This window comes from Cavia porcellus, unplaced genomic scaffold, assembly GCF_034190915.1.
Source record: "Cavia porcellus strain 051 isolate PalLab524CR breed Dunkin Hartley unplaced genomic scaffold, mCavPor4.1 scaffold_22, whole genome shotgun sequence".
Taxonomy (NCBI): Eukaryota; Metazoa; Chordata; class Mammalia; order Rodentia; family Caviidae; genus Cavia; species Cavia porcellus.
This window is the reverse complement of record NW_026947505.1, coordinates 16018803-16036279: the sequence shown is the minus strand read 5'-3', so window position 1 is coordinate 16036279 and position 17477 is coordinate 16018803. Positions and strand designations below refer to the sequence as shown.

At 42.7% G+C, this 17477-nt stretch overlaps 1 protein-coding gene across 2 annotated transcripts in view; it reads right to left on the bottom strand.

The window, feature by feature from the left end:
- Positions 1 to 17477, bottom strand: part of Med23 (mediator complex subunit 23) — a 41062-nt gene that overhangs the window by 5522 nt on the left and 18063 nt on the right. For both annotated transcript variants that reach the window (XM_003468466.5, XM_005003109.4), the window contains 13 exons: positions 16503 to 16646; positions 15039 to 15184; positions 13900 to 14145; positions 12279 to 12421; positions 10769 to 10943; positions 9592 to 9755; positions 7160 to 7284; positions 5708 to 5913; positions 5444 to 5624; positions 4306 to 4476; positions 3665 to 3881; positions 1670 to 1906; positions 367 to 532 (listed from right to left, as the gene is read on the bottom strand). In XM_003468466.5, the coding sequence (XP_003468514.1) occupies positions 367 to 532; positions 1670 to 1906; positions 3665 to 3881; positions 4306 to 4476; positions 5444 to 5624; positions 5708 to 5913; positions 7160 to 7284; positions 9592 to 9755; positions 10769 to 10943; positions 12279 to 12421; positions 13900 to 14145; positions 15039 to 15184; positions 16503 to 16646 (2321 nt within the window). The remainder of the gene's footprint in view (positions 1 to 366; positions 533 to 1669; positions 1907 to 3664; positions 3882 to 4305; positions 4477 to 5443; positions 5625 to 5707; positions 5914 to 7159; positions 7285 to 9591; positions 9756 to 10768; positions 10944 to 12278; positions 12422 to 13899; positions 14146 to 15038; positions 15185 to 16502; positions 16647 to 17477) is intronic.

Sequence of the window (17477 nt, the reverse complement as noted above, 5' to 3'; positions counted from 1 at the left end):
TATTTATACTTAGTTCCACTTCTCCTTCAGTCGTCATCCCCTGGTTTACACTGCTCTTTAAGAAGACTGGTTTTCTTTTTCATTTCTGGCAGCGCTGGGAACTGAACCCAGAGCCTCACAAGTGCTCTATCACAGAGCTGTGACAACACCTTGAGACAGGTTAGGATTATCTGTATGCCACACCAGTAGTAGGGGGTACAAGTGTGCACAAAACTAGGTCTTCTGAACCTGGCCCGGGCTGCTCTCACAGACGAGAGCGGAACCAGAAGGTGCTGTTTTTCAAAGAGTGCCCGCCTTGTCTAACAGTTCTAAATAAACTTGCACTCTCTCTCCAAAGTGTCTCTCAGCACAGGACAGGATGATCACCTCTTCAGGACGACGTTCAGGAGTGCATTGCCAACATCCTTGCCTGACACCGCCAAGGCCATGAGCTCCACACACGTCACGTGCAGAGCGTGGGCAGCTGGGTTGGGAAACTCATTGAACCTCCAGTCACAGTTCGGGAAGGGACCAGGAGACTTGCCAGCCATGGGTGCAGACAATTAAGGTAGGAACCGTGGATTATTCTGAGATGAATGACACATTTGTGGGGGCAGAGACACAGCTCAGGGGCAAAGCACCTGCCTGGCAAGTACCAGGTCCTGAGTTTAATTTCCAGTACCAAAAACACCCCAAAAACAAACAAACAAAAAACCTGACATAGTTGCATAAAACTTCAGAGTTTTCAAAACATTATGGGGCCAGGGATTTAGTTCAGCTATAAAGCACCTGCCTGGCAAGCCCACGGTCATGAGTTCAACCCCCGGTACCAAAAAAAAAAACGTCTCTTGTGAACATCTTATCTCATCATCCGTTGAGCTGATTATGAGCTGCTAGCAGCGATCAGCTCTGGAAAAGCCTGAGGCAAGCAATGCAAAGCAGGTGCAGGTAGGCTGGACACGGCTGATGGGCAGTAACAGCCCTGGGCCTTCTCAGCCTATTTTTTTTAACAGCGTCAGGGCAATGTGATACGAAAATTATCTCACTGTAAGCAATAATTTTATCTCAGGAAATAAATTCTTTTGCCTAGTAAAATAAATCACATTCATTTATGTGAAATTTCTGTTAAATAGTGGTTTGGTGTAAAGACATTACAGAGTATGCTGATAAATGAAAACATGAAATCAAAATGAAGAAACACAAATATTAATAGAATAGCCTTTTCACTAAAAATTAAGTTTGGTTATTGTCTATTCATATTAATATTTTAAAAGTATTCAAGGGGGCCGGGGATGTAGCTCTGTGGCACAAGTACCTGCTTGCAAGCGCAAGGTCCTGAGTTCCACTCCCGGTATCCCCACCCCATCAAAAAGGTATTCCAGGAGCTATTTAAGTCAACAAGACTCTCATGTTCTCTAGTACCAAACAGATGCATCTGCCATAATACACACTATGTATATATTTAGAAACAGGATCCTTTTCTTTGAAACAAAGCGCCATAAGATGTTTTTAAATATAAAAATTAATGGAAAGAATTTCAACTTATCTGGCATGATACCATAAATTTAAGATTTCAAAACTTTTACAGATATAAAAGTAAAAAGATCATTAAAAGCTCAAAGTGCGAATACCAGTGACTCAAACCACTGTCATTACTGGGCAGTCTGCAAAGTCAGGATAAAAAGGATATTATCTACTAGTCTGCCAATCAGCTTGCAGTAGTAGGAGTCATCTGGGACCCATGGATTGTCCTCTCGTGGATTCATGACATTCTTCAGGTAAGTGTCACTCAGACACCAGCCCTGTGGTCGGTTATCCTTGAGCGAGCCAATGATCGCATGGACGAGCTTCCTTTTGAGGTGGTCGCGGTTTCTCAGGTAGCGCTCATAGTAGTGCAGTGTGTTATACAGGTAAGTCACGGGGCGGTCTGTCACAGGAAAAACAACACAGAACGCTCACAGGGTTACTGACAACTGTGAGAATGCACCACCTGCTTTTAAGATTATTGAAAAGTGGCTCAGAATGTCATGAAACTACTTCATGAGCTGGACAGCTGCATACCACGAGTCTTCTACTTTTAAGACAGGGAGGAAGATCCAAATGACGCACACAGTTTCGTATTTAAGGATGATGCTCTTGCTTTGAGTGAACAACCGTGCTGCAAAAGTCCTGCCCGCAATATGGAATGTTGCTGTAGTCTTCTTCACTAGCAGAAGATTAGAGAAGACTGAAACAGTCATGAACAGAGGACAGGGAAAGGAACTTACGCTTGACTGAAGCAGGCCTTACTGTGTGGGATCAAATGGTTGGCTCCCACACACAGCACAGGCAGAGAACACATGTGTTTACCAGGTTGTATGGGGCTAAAAACAAGTATGGGGATCTAGGTGAGGACACACAAACATTAGAAGTGGCTGCATCGAGAATGAAGCAGATCAGTCCGCTCGCAGGCAGGCCCTCCTCTCCTCAGGCCACTCAGCACGTATTACCTAATGCAAACGTTTTTAAAGAACCTGAACGCTGTACCTCAAGTGATAGCACACAATTTAACCCACCCACGAGACAACACCCTGCCCCCTCTGGGGCTACTCGGTGACCTTCCACTTATTGCTGACCACGCGTTCTCCAGGCCCATGCTTGGGACTGCAGGTCACCGCTGGCTTTTGCTTTCTCTGTTCACTCACTGAATCCTAGCCTTTTTCTTGGCCGTCTGTCCCTTCTGTCTCGTCTCCAGGGCCAGTGTCCTTGCTTCGATACTAACCACATCCCTGAGCTCGGATGGGCCTTTGAAACGCTGTCTTCTTTCCATGTCAACTCCACCTGCTCTGAACTTTCTACATTACTGCTCCGTGCCCCAGTCCTACACAGTACTCCCGGGTGCCCGTTATCTGAGCACTGTAATGGCGGATCTGGCATTGAGGGTGACTTGACAGTCACCTGCAGTCTCTTTCCAGCTTCACTTCCACAAATTCCTGGCGCAGGGGAACTCGGCTCAGTCCAATCCAGCAGTTCTCCTTCAAATATGCCTGGGTTTTTCTACCTCAAAGTTTTTCCCAAAACATGGAAACAAAGCTTTTGCAAATGGGGAGGAGAAGACAGGTTGAAGGAAGAGTAGGGGAACGAGGGGGGAAAAGTTCTATCATGTATTCTCTATGATGAATGTGATTATTATATCTAAAACGTACCAATAAAATCTGATTTAAAAAATACAGTTTTTCCCCAAGTGATCCTTTCTACTCTTTCTGCTTAGTCATATGCATTGAAGTTCAAATCCTACTCATCTAAGAGGGCCAAATGTTCAGTTTACAGTAATATTTTGTTCTAAATTGAAATTTGCTCTGAATTGAAATTGAAGTAAAATCTTAAAACCACTATCACCACATGGTCCTGCCCAGCCTTTTGGCCCTAGAGCTTAGATGGGATTAAAACTTGAAAGAAAAGGGGCTGGGGATTTAGCTCAGCGGCATAAGCAACTGCCTTGTAAGCAGGCGGTCGTGAGTTCAATCCCTGGTACCAGAAAAAAAAAAAAAAAAAAAAAAAAAAAGACAAAAACTTGAAAGAAAAATAAAACAACTCATTGCTGCCAGGAATGTAGCTCAGTGCGTAAGTACCTGTCTGGCAAGTGCAAGGTTCGATTCAGTTTGCTCCCGCCCCCAAAAATTAAAAAAACCCAAAAAAACCTCACCATGAAATTTATACAAGCCTCCTAGGTGATCCAGCAGGGTCTCCAGTGACTTAGACACGGGGAGTAACTCTAGAAACCTGTGGATCACTATATCGAAGACAGGCAGGAACCGGAGACACACGTTCCCGAAGTAGATGGGCAGGTAGGGGGACTGGATCTGCACGGGAGGGTCGACCTGCTCGGCCAGCCCCTCAAAGTACAGCTTCTCGGGGTATTTCTGTGGAAATGAGGAGGGAATAAACGTTTAGGGCATCCTGTTGTTTCCTCTTAGAACAGCTAAATAAACTGAAAACACTGTTTGCATCTTTTTCATACAGAAACTTTTCTCCTTTTTCAGTATGAGAGACTGGTGCCAGGGCCTGGTCAGCAAAGCACAGTTCACCCCCGAGCGCCACGTGAGTCCCTGTGTACGAACACTTGCAGTTTCACTTTATCACACCCTTCTCCATCTTCCACTATCTACTAAAATCTAGTAAAATTGCAGTTTTAACATGTTCCACCTTCATTGGAGCGACCCAGGGCTATTCCGCTTCCACAAAGCCGGAAGGTGCACAGCAGAATCAGAGGAAGCGGTCGAGTAATCAGCTGAAGGACGGAGTGTGGTTTACAGGCAGGACGTGTGGCAGGACCTGGAACTGTACCTTGTGGTAGTTCATGTGCTTGGTATGCCAGTCGTTCTGTAGCCAGTGCTCCGGGGAGTTTTCCTTCACAAAGTCACTTACTCGATTTCTGAAGTCATTTGGTTTGAGTAACAGCAACTGGATTATGAAGTAACAAACCTGGGCTTCATTTCCTTCATGACTACGCATGGCCTTTAGAGAACAGAACAACAAAAGGAAAACTCCAGTCCGTGCAAAAGCAGGTGTCCACTGTAGTCTAAACCTTAACAGGGTAACACCTCCCTATCATCAGAGTTTCCCTGGCTGTCAGGGATACCCCAAGCCACCAATCAGGATGCTCCAAGCTCATCCCTCCCCTGCCTTATTTTTGGTACTGGGAATCGAACTCGGGACCTTGTGCTTGTCAAGCAGTTGCTTATGCTGCTGAGCTGTATCTCTAGCCCTCATCTGACCCCTTCTTAGCTATTCTGTCTCAGCATTCCTCTCACCAAATGCCCAGTTTTATTTTTTAAAATCTATCTTTCGCAATCCGTCATCTAAGTAGAGAGGAGGTCTCATCGCCTCCCACCTCTGTCTTAGCCTTTAATTCTGTCAGCTTATAGACTTACCTCATTTTCCATAAGATTATAACTACTCTCCTATCTATGTTCCAGACCTAGAAGAAAAAGCTAGTGATACTCCAAGTATCACAGTATCTTTTTAAATGTACCATTTTCCTAGTTTGCTTGGAGTCTCTTCTTAGAAATTTGTGTGAAATAGACTTTAATGTCAGGAGAAAAAAACACATGGTGGACGCAGAGTGGCTAAGCGAAGCGCTCCGGCCTGACGGGGCTGCCGAAGTGAACAGAAACCCTCATATTCGTGCTCAGCAAAGACACAGGGTGAGGCTGAGCTCTTTCTGCCCTAGCTGGAGCCTCTGGATCAACTCACAGTGAACTGCTCACCTGTTACAGCCTCACAAGGCCAAGACTAAGTCTATTTATTTGCCTCTGCACTGTGTGTGCACAGAACAGTAGATAATAAATAAGGAATGAATGCTTGATTTTCGTATAAATCCATTAAATCCCTTGAAGCACTATAGAGCAGACCAGCATAAGGTCAATCGGTCACATGCTTAGATCTAAGAGAGTAATAAAGCTAGAAACACATGGATTCTTACCAGGCAGAGAATTAATCTGTCCAGAGTAACGATGTTGTACTTCCACACCATGTCATTAAGAATTTCTATGCATTTATTGAGCTGCTGACCTCCTGCTGATGTAGAGAACTCATATACCAGGAAATCAGCAAACGTTCTCACATGGGCAACCAAGGCCCTGGCTCCAATTCTCTCTAATACCCTGGAAAGCAGATAGCAAAGAGTTCTGTCGCTACAGGGACCCGCAGTCTGCCGAGTGCAGCACACAGCTAGAGGCTGGCTCACCTGTAGCCGATCTGGTTAATGTGGTCTGTTTCTAAGAGCATCTTCCAGAGGAGACAGAGGAAGAGCGGCGGGGAGCCCTGGATGGAAAAGTGGGTGATGATGTCACTCTCGTTGGTCATGGACTTCCACTTCCTGTACTCCTCCTCCACGTTTTTCTTCAGATTGAAACGGCTTTCCTGAGGGACATTATTTTGCTTGAAGAATGCCTATCAGGAAGACAAAAGCCTTTTTATCACAATGAAACAACACCTGACATGGAGCTAAGAAGCCACTTCTAGATTCAGTTCTGACATCAACACATGCATGAAGTGACCTGGAGTGTACAGGCAAATAAGGCTTAGTTAGACCCGTGTCCTGACTAGGAAATACGCAGACCTGGCCGGCTAGGAACTCTAAACATCCTTTTCCTCAATTTCCCAAACAAAAACTCCATGTGAGCAAGAATTCAAAGTTCCTGTAGTCATTTATCGCTGCTCTGGGGTGTGTGTGTAATATATTTATCCTTTGTATGTATTTTAGCATCCCTATATAGAAAATTCATTGCATTGGGCCAGTGGTTCTTACCGTGTGAGTTCCAGACTAGCAGCACCACTGTCAACAGAAGTTTGGCCAAAAAACAAAACAAGACAAAACCAAAAATACAAATGCAGAAGCCCCATCCCAACTTGATGGCCCAGAAGGCCCAGCTCTGCAAGCCTGATGAGCTCCAGGACCAGCATTCCCAACAAAGGGCATGGAAAACGGATGCTCATCCGGTCTACATTTTTTCTGAAAGTGGACGCTAGACACATAGTTGTGCTGTGCGAGTAAATAAAATTTAGTGAAGTACAACGCATATGTACATGGAAAGCACCACAAAGCCTATTTCCCTCCATTTCAGTTCTGCAAGCACTTCTCATATAATGCATTTGTTCTTGTGAGACTCTAATAAAAGTGTGAATTAATATGAAACATAATACAAGTTTAGAAATATGTCCAGTTTTAGAGTCACATGAGAAACAACTGAAGAGATTTTGGAAGTAACAGCAATTTTTGTTATTGTTTGTTTGGTTTTTGGGGCTGGGGATTTAGCTCAGTGGCATAAGCGCCTGCCTGGCCAATGCGAGGTTGTGAGTTCGATCCCTGGTACCACCAAAAAAAAAAAAAAAAAAAAAAAAAAAAAAAAAGAGCATCTGTTTGTTTTTTGTTTTGTTTTTCTGAGACAGGGTTTCTCTATGTAAGACTGGCCTTGAACTCACTATGTAACTCACACTGGCCTGAAATTTGAGGTAATTCTCCTGCCTCAGCCTTCTAAGTTTTGAGATTACAGGCCTGTGCTGCTATGCCCAACTGGTTTTTAAAAAATATATGAAAGCTAATATTCTTTGGTTGTCACCAAGACTAGAGAAACCCCCTGAAAGAAACTAAATAGTAAGACAGATTCCATACATATCCAATATGGGAAAGAATTACCTGCAATGGGCCTGGAAAACAGCTAAGAGTATGGGAAGCCCAATTATGAGGAGTAAAACTCATGATGGTTTGAAGTATATCTTTACACCATGTTCCCTGAATTGAATCAGAGCCTGTAAAAAAATCTAAACATAAACAGACAGATGTAATCCAGATATAAACGATCATAGCCACAACTCACCAAAAAAAATATATAAACGAACAATACACACTCCATGTTTCACTGCAGTATATTCATTGCCACTTAGCTATATTCAACCCACTTAGGACTCACATTTTTCTAGTTTATGAGTGATCTGGCTCTACCATATTAGGAAACAAAAACAACTGAAGAGACAACGAAAGACATCGGGAACTGGAATCTCTCTCTCTCTCTCTCTCTCTCTCTCTCTCTCTCTCTGCGGTGATTCACTAGTTCTTCATTGAATGGAGGCAACAGAACTGCAAAAGCTGATGCCTCTTCTGATGACACAAATACAAGTCTCTAAATCAAAGAAGTTTACTTATGCAAAATAATACACATGAAACAGTCTGAGGCTGCTAAATTCAACAACTGTTTTTGTAAGCAACAGTTCTTAAAGAGTGGTCTGCTGATTTCTGGGGGTCCTCAATGACCTTTCAGGGATTCAATAAAGTCAAAACTGCCCAAATAATATGAAGATAGCACTGGTTCTTTTTTTTTTTTTTTTTTTTTTTTTAAACCGGGGATCAAACTCATGACCTAGCATTTGCCAGGCAGGCACTTATACCACTGACTTAAATTCCTAGCCCAATCACTAGTTCTTTTACTTGATATACACACTAATGGGTCCAAGCTACAGCAGCGACACTGCTGTCTTTATACAAATCAATTAGCATCAGATTATATTAACAGCTGTGATATGCTCCACCTTGATTCCCAGTGAGAATCAAATGCCCATTTTACCTAAAATCATCACCAACAACATACCATACAATGTAAAAAAACTGCAGGAAGGCTTTGAATGTTTTTATCACAAAGAAATGACAAATGTTTGAGGAAATAAATATAATTAGCCTGATTTGAAAGCTACATAATGTACACGTGTTGAAACATCACGTGTTTCAATGTACACGTGTTGAAACATCTAATACATATGTATAATTCCCTTTGTCAATTAAAAAATAAAGACAGTATCACTGATGAACCTGTAAAAACTATCAACCTATCTTTAGTATTCTGTGTGGCAAAAAAATAAATAAATAAAATTTTAAAAAATTCTATGTAGCACAATGGGAAGCACAGATGTGTCCCAGGGTACAGGATCAGAGGAAAAGCACGCGTGGAACACAAGTGTGTGAGTGCTGGGTTGAATCAACTGCTTTTTTGTCTGTGATTTAATTTTACTTGAAAGAATACCTGATAGAAAACTAATTTTTCAGAAGTATGTGTTCAGCAAACGTTTTCTTACAAATTAACAAAATGACACTGGCATCTGAAGGAAAGAAATGGCAGTATCTGTTGTTACCAGTGATAGAATTTGATGTTTCAAGTACAAATTAAAAATTAAAAAAAACTTATATCCATTATAAATGTGAGTTTTCCAAAACTTATAGATTTTCTTATTAAATTTGCAGTGATATTAACAATTGTAATTTTCTGATATCATTTAATGAAAGGTGGCCAACATCTGCAAGAACTACAAAACTTAATGAATCAGTTTTTTCCAAACGACCAATTCACCAAGCTAAAAAATACATGTGGATTAAAAAAAATTCCTTCAACATACAGAATCAAACAACAGATTATAACGTAAAGAAGTATAATCCGAGCACTGGTGAATTCTGGATTTCACATTGTGGTCTCCCCTTCCTAAGTCCAGGGGTGCTCAGAATGATCCTCCTCTCCCTCTTCATACCTATGCGAGGCCATGTTTCATCTGCTTTAACTAAAATACTACTGCCATACTGCACAGATTCAATGTAGAAGCAAATAAGAGAAGACATTCCCCTAATACTATAAGCCCAATGTGAAGTACAGAACAATGGCACTTCTCACTGAAACTTGTTTGACAACACTTTTTCATAAAAAAATTATTTATGAAAAAAAAAAGCGGGGGGGGGGGGGCGGCTGGGGATTTAGCTCAGTGGCTTAAGCGCCTGCCTGGCAAGTGCGAGGTCATGAGTTCGATCCCTGGCACCAAAAAAAAAAAAAAAAAAAAAAATTATTTATGTTAACACATAATGATTTGATTTTTTAAAATGAAATTTCAAGCATCTCCATTTTAACATCTAATGGTATAAACAACTACAGGTCTGTCAATAGATGCAACATTTTTAACACTGACAATACACAAGGGAAAACAACAAGCATCTGCTACACGAATGGGCGGTCTTCAGAGTGTTCTCACAGTAATGACTAGGACGAGAACTAGTTTCCTCTGTCACCGTGGCAGGCTACAAAGAACCCCTACCTGTCACATGAGTGGCCCGGGCCAGGGTCAGTATCAAGGCTCGGTTCAGTTCTTCGGACTCTGCAGACAGCACGGTCTTGGGGTCACTGAGGAAGCGGGTGAACTGCGGCTGAACCTCGGAGCTCCCGAGCGCCGTTATCAGCCTGAGCGCGGTGCTCTCCACACTGCATTGGACAAACAAAAGGAAAGAGAGGCTTGCACATGAAAGTGTAGAACTAGGGACTTAGATCAAATTCTAGGTGATTAAAATGTAAAATATTAAAACTATAAATGTCCCTTCTTAGACTAAAAAAAAATTTTGTACGAGAATGAGCCATACTTAATTTGTTTAAAAAACAAACAAACAAACAAACAAAAAACCTAAGGTGCCAAATTATTTTTTTGTCTTTTTGAGACAGGGTGTCACTATGTCATTCAGGCTGGCCTTGTGCTTACTTTGTATCCCAGGCTGGCCTCAAACTCACAACAGTCCTCTTGCCTCAACCTCCCAAATGCTGGGATTACAGGTGTGCACCACTACACCCAGCTAAAATTATTCCAGGACAGTTTTTTGGGTACTGGGGATCGATCCCACAACCTCGCATTTGCCAGGCAGGCACTTGTGCCACTGAGCTACATCCCAGCCATATGTGCCAAATTTTCTACTGAAAAGCCATCTGATACTCTTACACAAATGAAAAACAACAGCTTGCAGCCAGTAAAATTAAACATTACAAATCTGAAATATATTTTCACTTAAAGCAAACAAGAAAGATGTGCTAACCATGATCTACATTCAATGTGCTACTGGGCGTGGTGGTGCACATTCTGTAATCCTGGCACTCGGGAGGCTGAGGCAGTAGAATCGCTGAGATCAAGTCCAGCCTGGGCTACAAAGTGAGATCAAGGCTACCCTGAACTGCACAGTGAAATCCAGTCTCAAAAAGACAAAATTAATTAACTCACTGTACTAAATTAGAAGTACTAATTCTTACTCCAAAGATCCTAACCAAGGTGCTCAACTATCTATTAACACAACAAACTCCACTCCTACCATATAATAGAAATACAGAATTTTAAAAGCAAACTCATTTTACAGTGAGTTGACTACATTTTACAGTGAGTTGCGCGAAGGACAAAGTCCCTGGTCCCACCATAGCCTGGCCTCACCCCGGCACCGGCACGCGCTGGAGCTCACCAGAGGTGCAGCTGGTTCTGGTTGGTCTGTGCCACGGCAGCCAGCGTGTGCAGGTGGCTCAGCAGCTGCACCCTGTAGTGCGGCTGGATGTGATGCATCCGGTAGCTGAACATCTCCAGCAGTGTGTGCAGGATGCCCCAGGCATGGGACTTGAAAACAGTCGGCAAGAGCTGACCTGGAAGAACGATTTAAGACATCAGCTAGGAAAAAGCTATGCAGTAAAAGACCGCTGAAGAATATAATGTTGAATAAAATGTATATGAAGATTTGAAAACACACACACATTCTCTGCATTTTCTCCCTATTTTTTACTTTAACTGTAGTCCAGGTCCCAATTATAACATCCAATCTTTCCTCACTTTCTTTGTCCCTGGGACGAAATACCCAACAGCTACAACAGACAGGAAGAGAGGTTTACTCTGGCTCAGGTTTTGTTCACGGCTGGCTGCAAGGCAAAGGGGCATGGCAGAGGCAGAGGGAGCTGCTCACATCAGGAGAATGGGAGAGGAACTGGGAGGGAGGTGAACCCTCCACAGGACACCCCCGGGCTCCTCCTCTGCAGATCACGTATGAGGCTCCAGGCCAGTGATGGCCAAGCTTTTAAGGCTTCCATGGTAACAAACAGCCCACAGGAGCATGAGTGCCACAGGCTCACCACCGCCACTTAAGGAACCTACAGTCAGAAACCTAACACCAAGTTTGTTTTCTCCTTGTGCAATTTGACAATGAGTCTCAAGTTAGTCCACAACACTAAAATGACAAATGAGACAATATACTGCTATACCTCCCTCACTTTTCCATGATCCATATTCCAGACTAACAAGCACCAGGTTTGGTTTTTGCAGAGGGAGATGCCAGAGAGGCTGAGCTGGGGCATCAGGCGTGCTAGCCAGCCCTCTACTTCCAAGCCACATCTCCAGCCCCTAGGTTCACATTTTAACATGAAATGTCTGATCCCATCTTCCCTGGCTGTCTCCTCCCTCCCAAGAAAGTTGTGTTCAACTCTCAAATCTAGAAAGGAGATTTACTGTAGTTAAAATTACACACTATTGCTGAAAAACTCTATCAGAAAAATACATCTGTAGTAGAAAAAAATCTATTAATGAGAACTGCTAAAAACTCAGACAGCTTCTGCAGCAGCAGCAGCAAACTCCCACCCTGCCAGGCTTAGCACAGAGAGCACAGCACTGCTGCCAAGGTCCACGGCTGCGTGCCTGGGTCAGGGCCAGGTCTGTCCCAACCACTGCACCCCAGCATCCACCCTTCACCCTTCTCTCGCCCTTAAGGGTGTAGCTGTCCCCCCTCCCTAAGCTCGGCCCTGCTTCCCTCTTCTTTGTAGCGCACAGCACCTGCAGGGCACATATTTCATGTCTGCTTTACTGCCTGCCCCAAGTCTGTATGGACGCCCCATGATGGCAAGGACTTTTGTTCACTGATGGTTTCTAGCACCCGGAAGCACACTCAGCTTAATAAACAGCAGATTGTTATAAACACCAGAAAGGAGCCTTACTGATAAATCCTTTGATGCCCAAAGACTCGATTTCCATATAGACCAATAAACGACTATAAGTTTCCACCAGGGCTGGAGCTAATGCCACGCTGGACTTTGCATGAGCAAGTTTTATCACCCTGGTTGCAATGCTGTGAATAAGGCTGAAGAAACAAAAGGGAAGACAATAAATATAGAATTTGCACTTTTTATAAAAATACAGTGGTTACCTGCTTGGTAACACTGTAACACCAGGTAACAGTGGTTACCTATGGGTAACAGTATAAAACGGTACTGAGCTGATTCAAATTGACTCGACTCCCTGAATGTATTCAATCTGCTGGGGACAACTGGTAACGAGAGTGCAGGACGTGAACTGAACTCTGCTTTCTACAGCACTCTTGGGTGGGGGGTGAAGGGAATCACCGTGTCACAGAAAAACAAATTTTGGGTACAATTTCTAAGATCATACTTTTTCAAATATATAACTGTATTTGAGAAATTAAGTCACTTTTGTCAGAGAATTATTTAATAACTCTCTGCTAAAGCTAAGTGTTAGGGTGCTTAGCTCACATCTGTCACACATACACATACACATACACAGGGCAAACACAGTTCCACAGCAGTGTTTACCATTAATGACCGCATAACTTTTCTAGACCTGATGCCCCATTGGGAGGCCTAGAGATGTGTTTCTTGTGGCAGAAATGCTTTTGCTGTAAGTCTGAGCTGCTACCTAGAAGCTGCAAGACTACAGCTACAAATCTGAAGTTAGGGTTAGAGATGGTTCTTTTGGAAAACTTTTTAAGACCTAGATCAATTATCTGCACTAGCCTAAGAGCAGAAACGCGCTCATGGGCAGCACTGATTCCAGACAGAGGCGCCCCATCCCTGGCTGGCCTCGGCCCCCAGTGTGACTGCTCCCAGACCCTGCTAATCCACACTCTCAGTTGGCTCCTCTGGACCCTGGACGTTCTAGGATCACGCCCAACAGAGGCCTTTTTGTTTTTCAGAAAATAGGTTGACAATTCAAGAAATGTCCTTATGTGTATTCAATACAGCAAAAGTCTTCAAACTGTCACATTCCTGGAGTCAGTAATTCTGCTTCCAGAAAATGATTTAAGAAATATGCAATTAAGTAAAAAAAATTAAAAAGAAAATATAATTATGGTGGTGCAAAAACTCCCATAAGGACTGCCTTCATTGTCACCTTTATAATGCAAAGACACTGAAAAATCTCCATGTTCAACATTGTGGAACTGTTTAAATCATTATGTATCGATGCACTAAAAGCTTTGCAGCAATTTAAAAATTATCTCTGAAAAACTGAAAAAGTGATTATATTTATAGGAAGAACACAATCATGGAATAGTTCATTTTCATCAAAAGCAAAATAAACTCATGTATTTAGTCATATTAAAAGGGAAATTAAAAACAATTTTATAAGGTATACTTTTGATAGAAATTTATGGCAATTATTTTCTTTATTTGCATATGGTAGAATTCCTAAAATTAACATTTCATCTGTACAACAAAATAAATTAATTATGTATTTGACCATAAAACTTACACAATCATGAAACCCAATTTTTACTACCCTGACAGTAGTAGCCAGACATGGAGCCACATAAAAAGAACATACCTCATTTTGGCATGAACCGTTAGAGAATCCAGAAGATTCATTGGTAAGGGAGTTATAGACCCTGAAGCCAAACAGCTCGTTCCAGGGAGGGGTATCCTCATAATTCCGTTTCCATAAATAGTTTCCACCAGAGCACCCATGGGTAGCGTGAAACACTCTGAATTTGTAGAGTATGCATTACACAGCAGGGCAATTTTATAGTCATTCATCTGCAAGCTTTTATTTCGCAGACTTTGCTGGAGGAACCTAAAAATTCACATTATTTAGAAAGAAAGAATACAATTTCCACAAAGGCAACTTGTATTTTTAAAAAGCTCAACTTGATGCAATTACTAATATGACCATATTTTTATTTTACAGATTTTGTGTGAAGTACCAAGGGGAATCACATGTAAAAGCTGTATAATAGTTCAGAAGAAACCCAAGTAATTGTAAGTTAAAAATTAATGGATATTTTGCTAAGCACATGCTATATAAGCACTATATTTGGCTATGTTTCTCACAAATCCATGAACTAGGCTTCTGCTGTTTGCCTCTCTGCTAAAATACAACATATGCCTCCATTAAAGATGCCCATCTCTCATGGAATGAAGCCTGAAGGTGTCATCTGAGCATCTACCAGAAGCTTTGAGCTGAGCTCGTCCCAGCCCTTGGTCCTGGCGCTCTGTGGGAAGGGCGCCCCCCCCCACCAGTGCATCCCGCCCTTACCCAGAGGCCGACTGAGCACAGGCAGAGCTCCGAGGATCAGCTCGGATCAGCTCGGATCAGCTCGGCAGATTCTGGTGCCGAGAGTCAAACATGTTTGGTCATCAAGCTCAAATCCTAAGTACCTGAGAAGTTTCATAAATTTTCACATAAGTCACTCAACTAAACTAAGCACCAGGTAAAAACAGATCAGCCTTTAAACACAAAACCCCGCTCTACACAAGCACACATAAGCAGATCAGTCAATCTGTTCCTCCTTTCCTGGCTCGGCTTCCAGCCAACTCTCCAGCTCCGACACACACATGAAACACGCGGCCTCACCTCAGGAGGGTGTGGGGGCTTTCCAAGCCTCTCATAAACAGAGACCAGCATCGGTCTGCCGTCAGACTCTATTTATTAAACAAGAGCATAGCCATTAGGCCAAAATGACTTACTCATGGTGCAGTTTTAGTGAATGAGGGATGGGAATCTGTAGCTTGGAGTTGTCATTCTGGGCTTTTCTGTTGAGATGAATCCAAATACAAGTCATTGCAAAGGCATGAGTTGACTGGGGTTTGTTAATATCAGGAACTGGGATATACTAAAAAATAACAAGTAGCATGTTTTAAGACAGAATTAACTTTTTTTTTTTTTTTTTTTTTTACCTTTTTGAGACAGGGTCTTACTACATAGCCCAGGTTGGCCTCAAATCTGCAACGATCCTGCTTCGGCCTCTCAAGTGCTAGGATTACAGGCATGTGCCACCAGGCCCAGGCAAGAATTAAATTTTTAATCATATATATTTTAGTAATCCTTTTCAGGTATATCTTTTTAACATATCTTATTTTAAGTTAGCCCCAATGGTTCTTTGTATAATAATACAAAAGATCTAACAGTCATAAAATCTTAAAACTATTACAAGACTCTTACTTGGCCTGCTTTGACTTGGCAACAAAGTAACAGAGAGAGGCCTAGACAGAAGAATGGCAAGTGTGAGCCCCTTTAGCAAGACCCAGTCTCAAAGCAGTAACATTTCAAAGGTTGAGGATGTAGCTCAGCAAGAAGTCCCTGGGTTAAATCCCCAGGAAGCCCCTTCCCAATTTAATAAACATGCAGTCTAAATAGCTATCATTGAACATACTGAATATTAATGAAAGGATATGGATGTCCAGAATTTGCTTTAGAATTGTCCATAATCGGCCAGATGTGGTGACACTGCCTGTAACCCCAGCACTCGGGAGGCTGGGGCAGGAGGATCACCATGAATTCAAGGCCAGTCTTGACTCCACTGTGAGTTCAAGGCCAGCTGAACTACACAGCAAGAGTATGTCTTTTAAAAAGCTGTCTATAATTAACAATGAAAAAGAGGAAAATGAAACAGGAATATTTCTAGGTGATGGGTACATGGAGGTTTACTGCTCTGGTCACTCTATTTTTTGTGTATGTTTCAAGTTTTCTGTTAGAAATGCTCCAAAACATGGCAACCCTCAAAATGCCCTACTTTCATCACTGTGTAACGGAACACTTGGGAGGGAGGTTGCTGAGAAGCACTGGCAACAGGTGGCTGAACACAGAAAGCAGGTACTAACTGACACCTGTTTGGGCCATGCAATATTACGTACTGACTAAAAGTTAATAGTGCTTTCAAAGACTGCAGACCTAGAGAAGGAGCTGCTGCACTAGATACTCACTGTGACTCAGGATAAGCTTTAGACATAACCTCATTCAATCTCTTTATAAGTAAGCTAGTAAAAAAAGACTGACTACCCAGTCAATCATAGGGTTAACCACAAAACTGGGGAGAAAACTCACCCAAATCCAGTGCTATTTTTTTTAAAAAACAAAATCCATACTAAACACCTTAAACACAGAGTACATGTAATTCACTCATCCCATTGTTAACTGTCAGTAAAACTTGCCTCTTTCTCTGGGTACAGAAGATCAAAGAGCTTCATGACCGGGAGAAAATCGGCGAGGGCGTTTTTCTGAATACTTCCAGAGATGAACTGCAGGAGAACCCACATCAAGTGGTCTCTGCCTTTTATCAGTCCTCGCCCCGCCAACTGCAAGAGATGGGGAGGGGCTGCTGTATGCACGGCTGCTTCAAGGGTGGCCACACAGGTCTCAGGGCTTTGCTGATGCTTTCAAGAAACACCCTGGTGTTACAGTTTGGATCTTAAATGTGCCCAGCAACCCAGGTACTGAAACCTTGATTCCGAGTGGACGGTGCTATTGGGAGGTGATGGGACCTTGGAAGTGGGCTTCTGTGCTTCGGCAGCACACACATGAAGAGCAGAAGTGGACCTCATGGAGGAGGTCTCTGAGGGGGACCCCTCCAACCCCCGAGAGCCACAGGTTTCCACAACCACATGATCCCACTATGAGGTGCTGCCTCGCCACAGGCCCAAAACAAAAGGCCCCAGAACCAAGGCTGGAACCCTGCAGAACAGTGAACCTGAGCCACTCTCCCCTCCTGGCAAGCTGCTTGTCTCAGGTACTCTGTCAGCACAATGAAAAACTCACTAATGTATATATGTCTCGTCGAAAATCGGAAATTCAGTGTTTCAGAATATAACTTAATTGATCTTGTGTATTTAAGAATCAAGATCGAGCAAATTAAAACAATACTGAGATACCACCTCACCCCGAAAAGAATGGCTATTATCAAGCAATCAACCAGTAATAAACGCTGGAGGGGCTGTCAGGAAAAAGGAACCCTTCTTCACTGTTGGTTTGAGTATAGACTGGTGGAACCACTGTGGAAATTAGTGGGTTGATTCCTCAAAATAATAGGATTAGAGGTTCCATTTGACCCAGCTAGTCCCCTTCTGATTACCTTCCAAGAATTAAAAACATCATACCACAGTGATATATATGCACTCATGTTTAGAGCA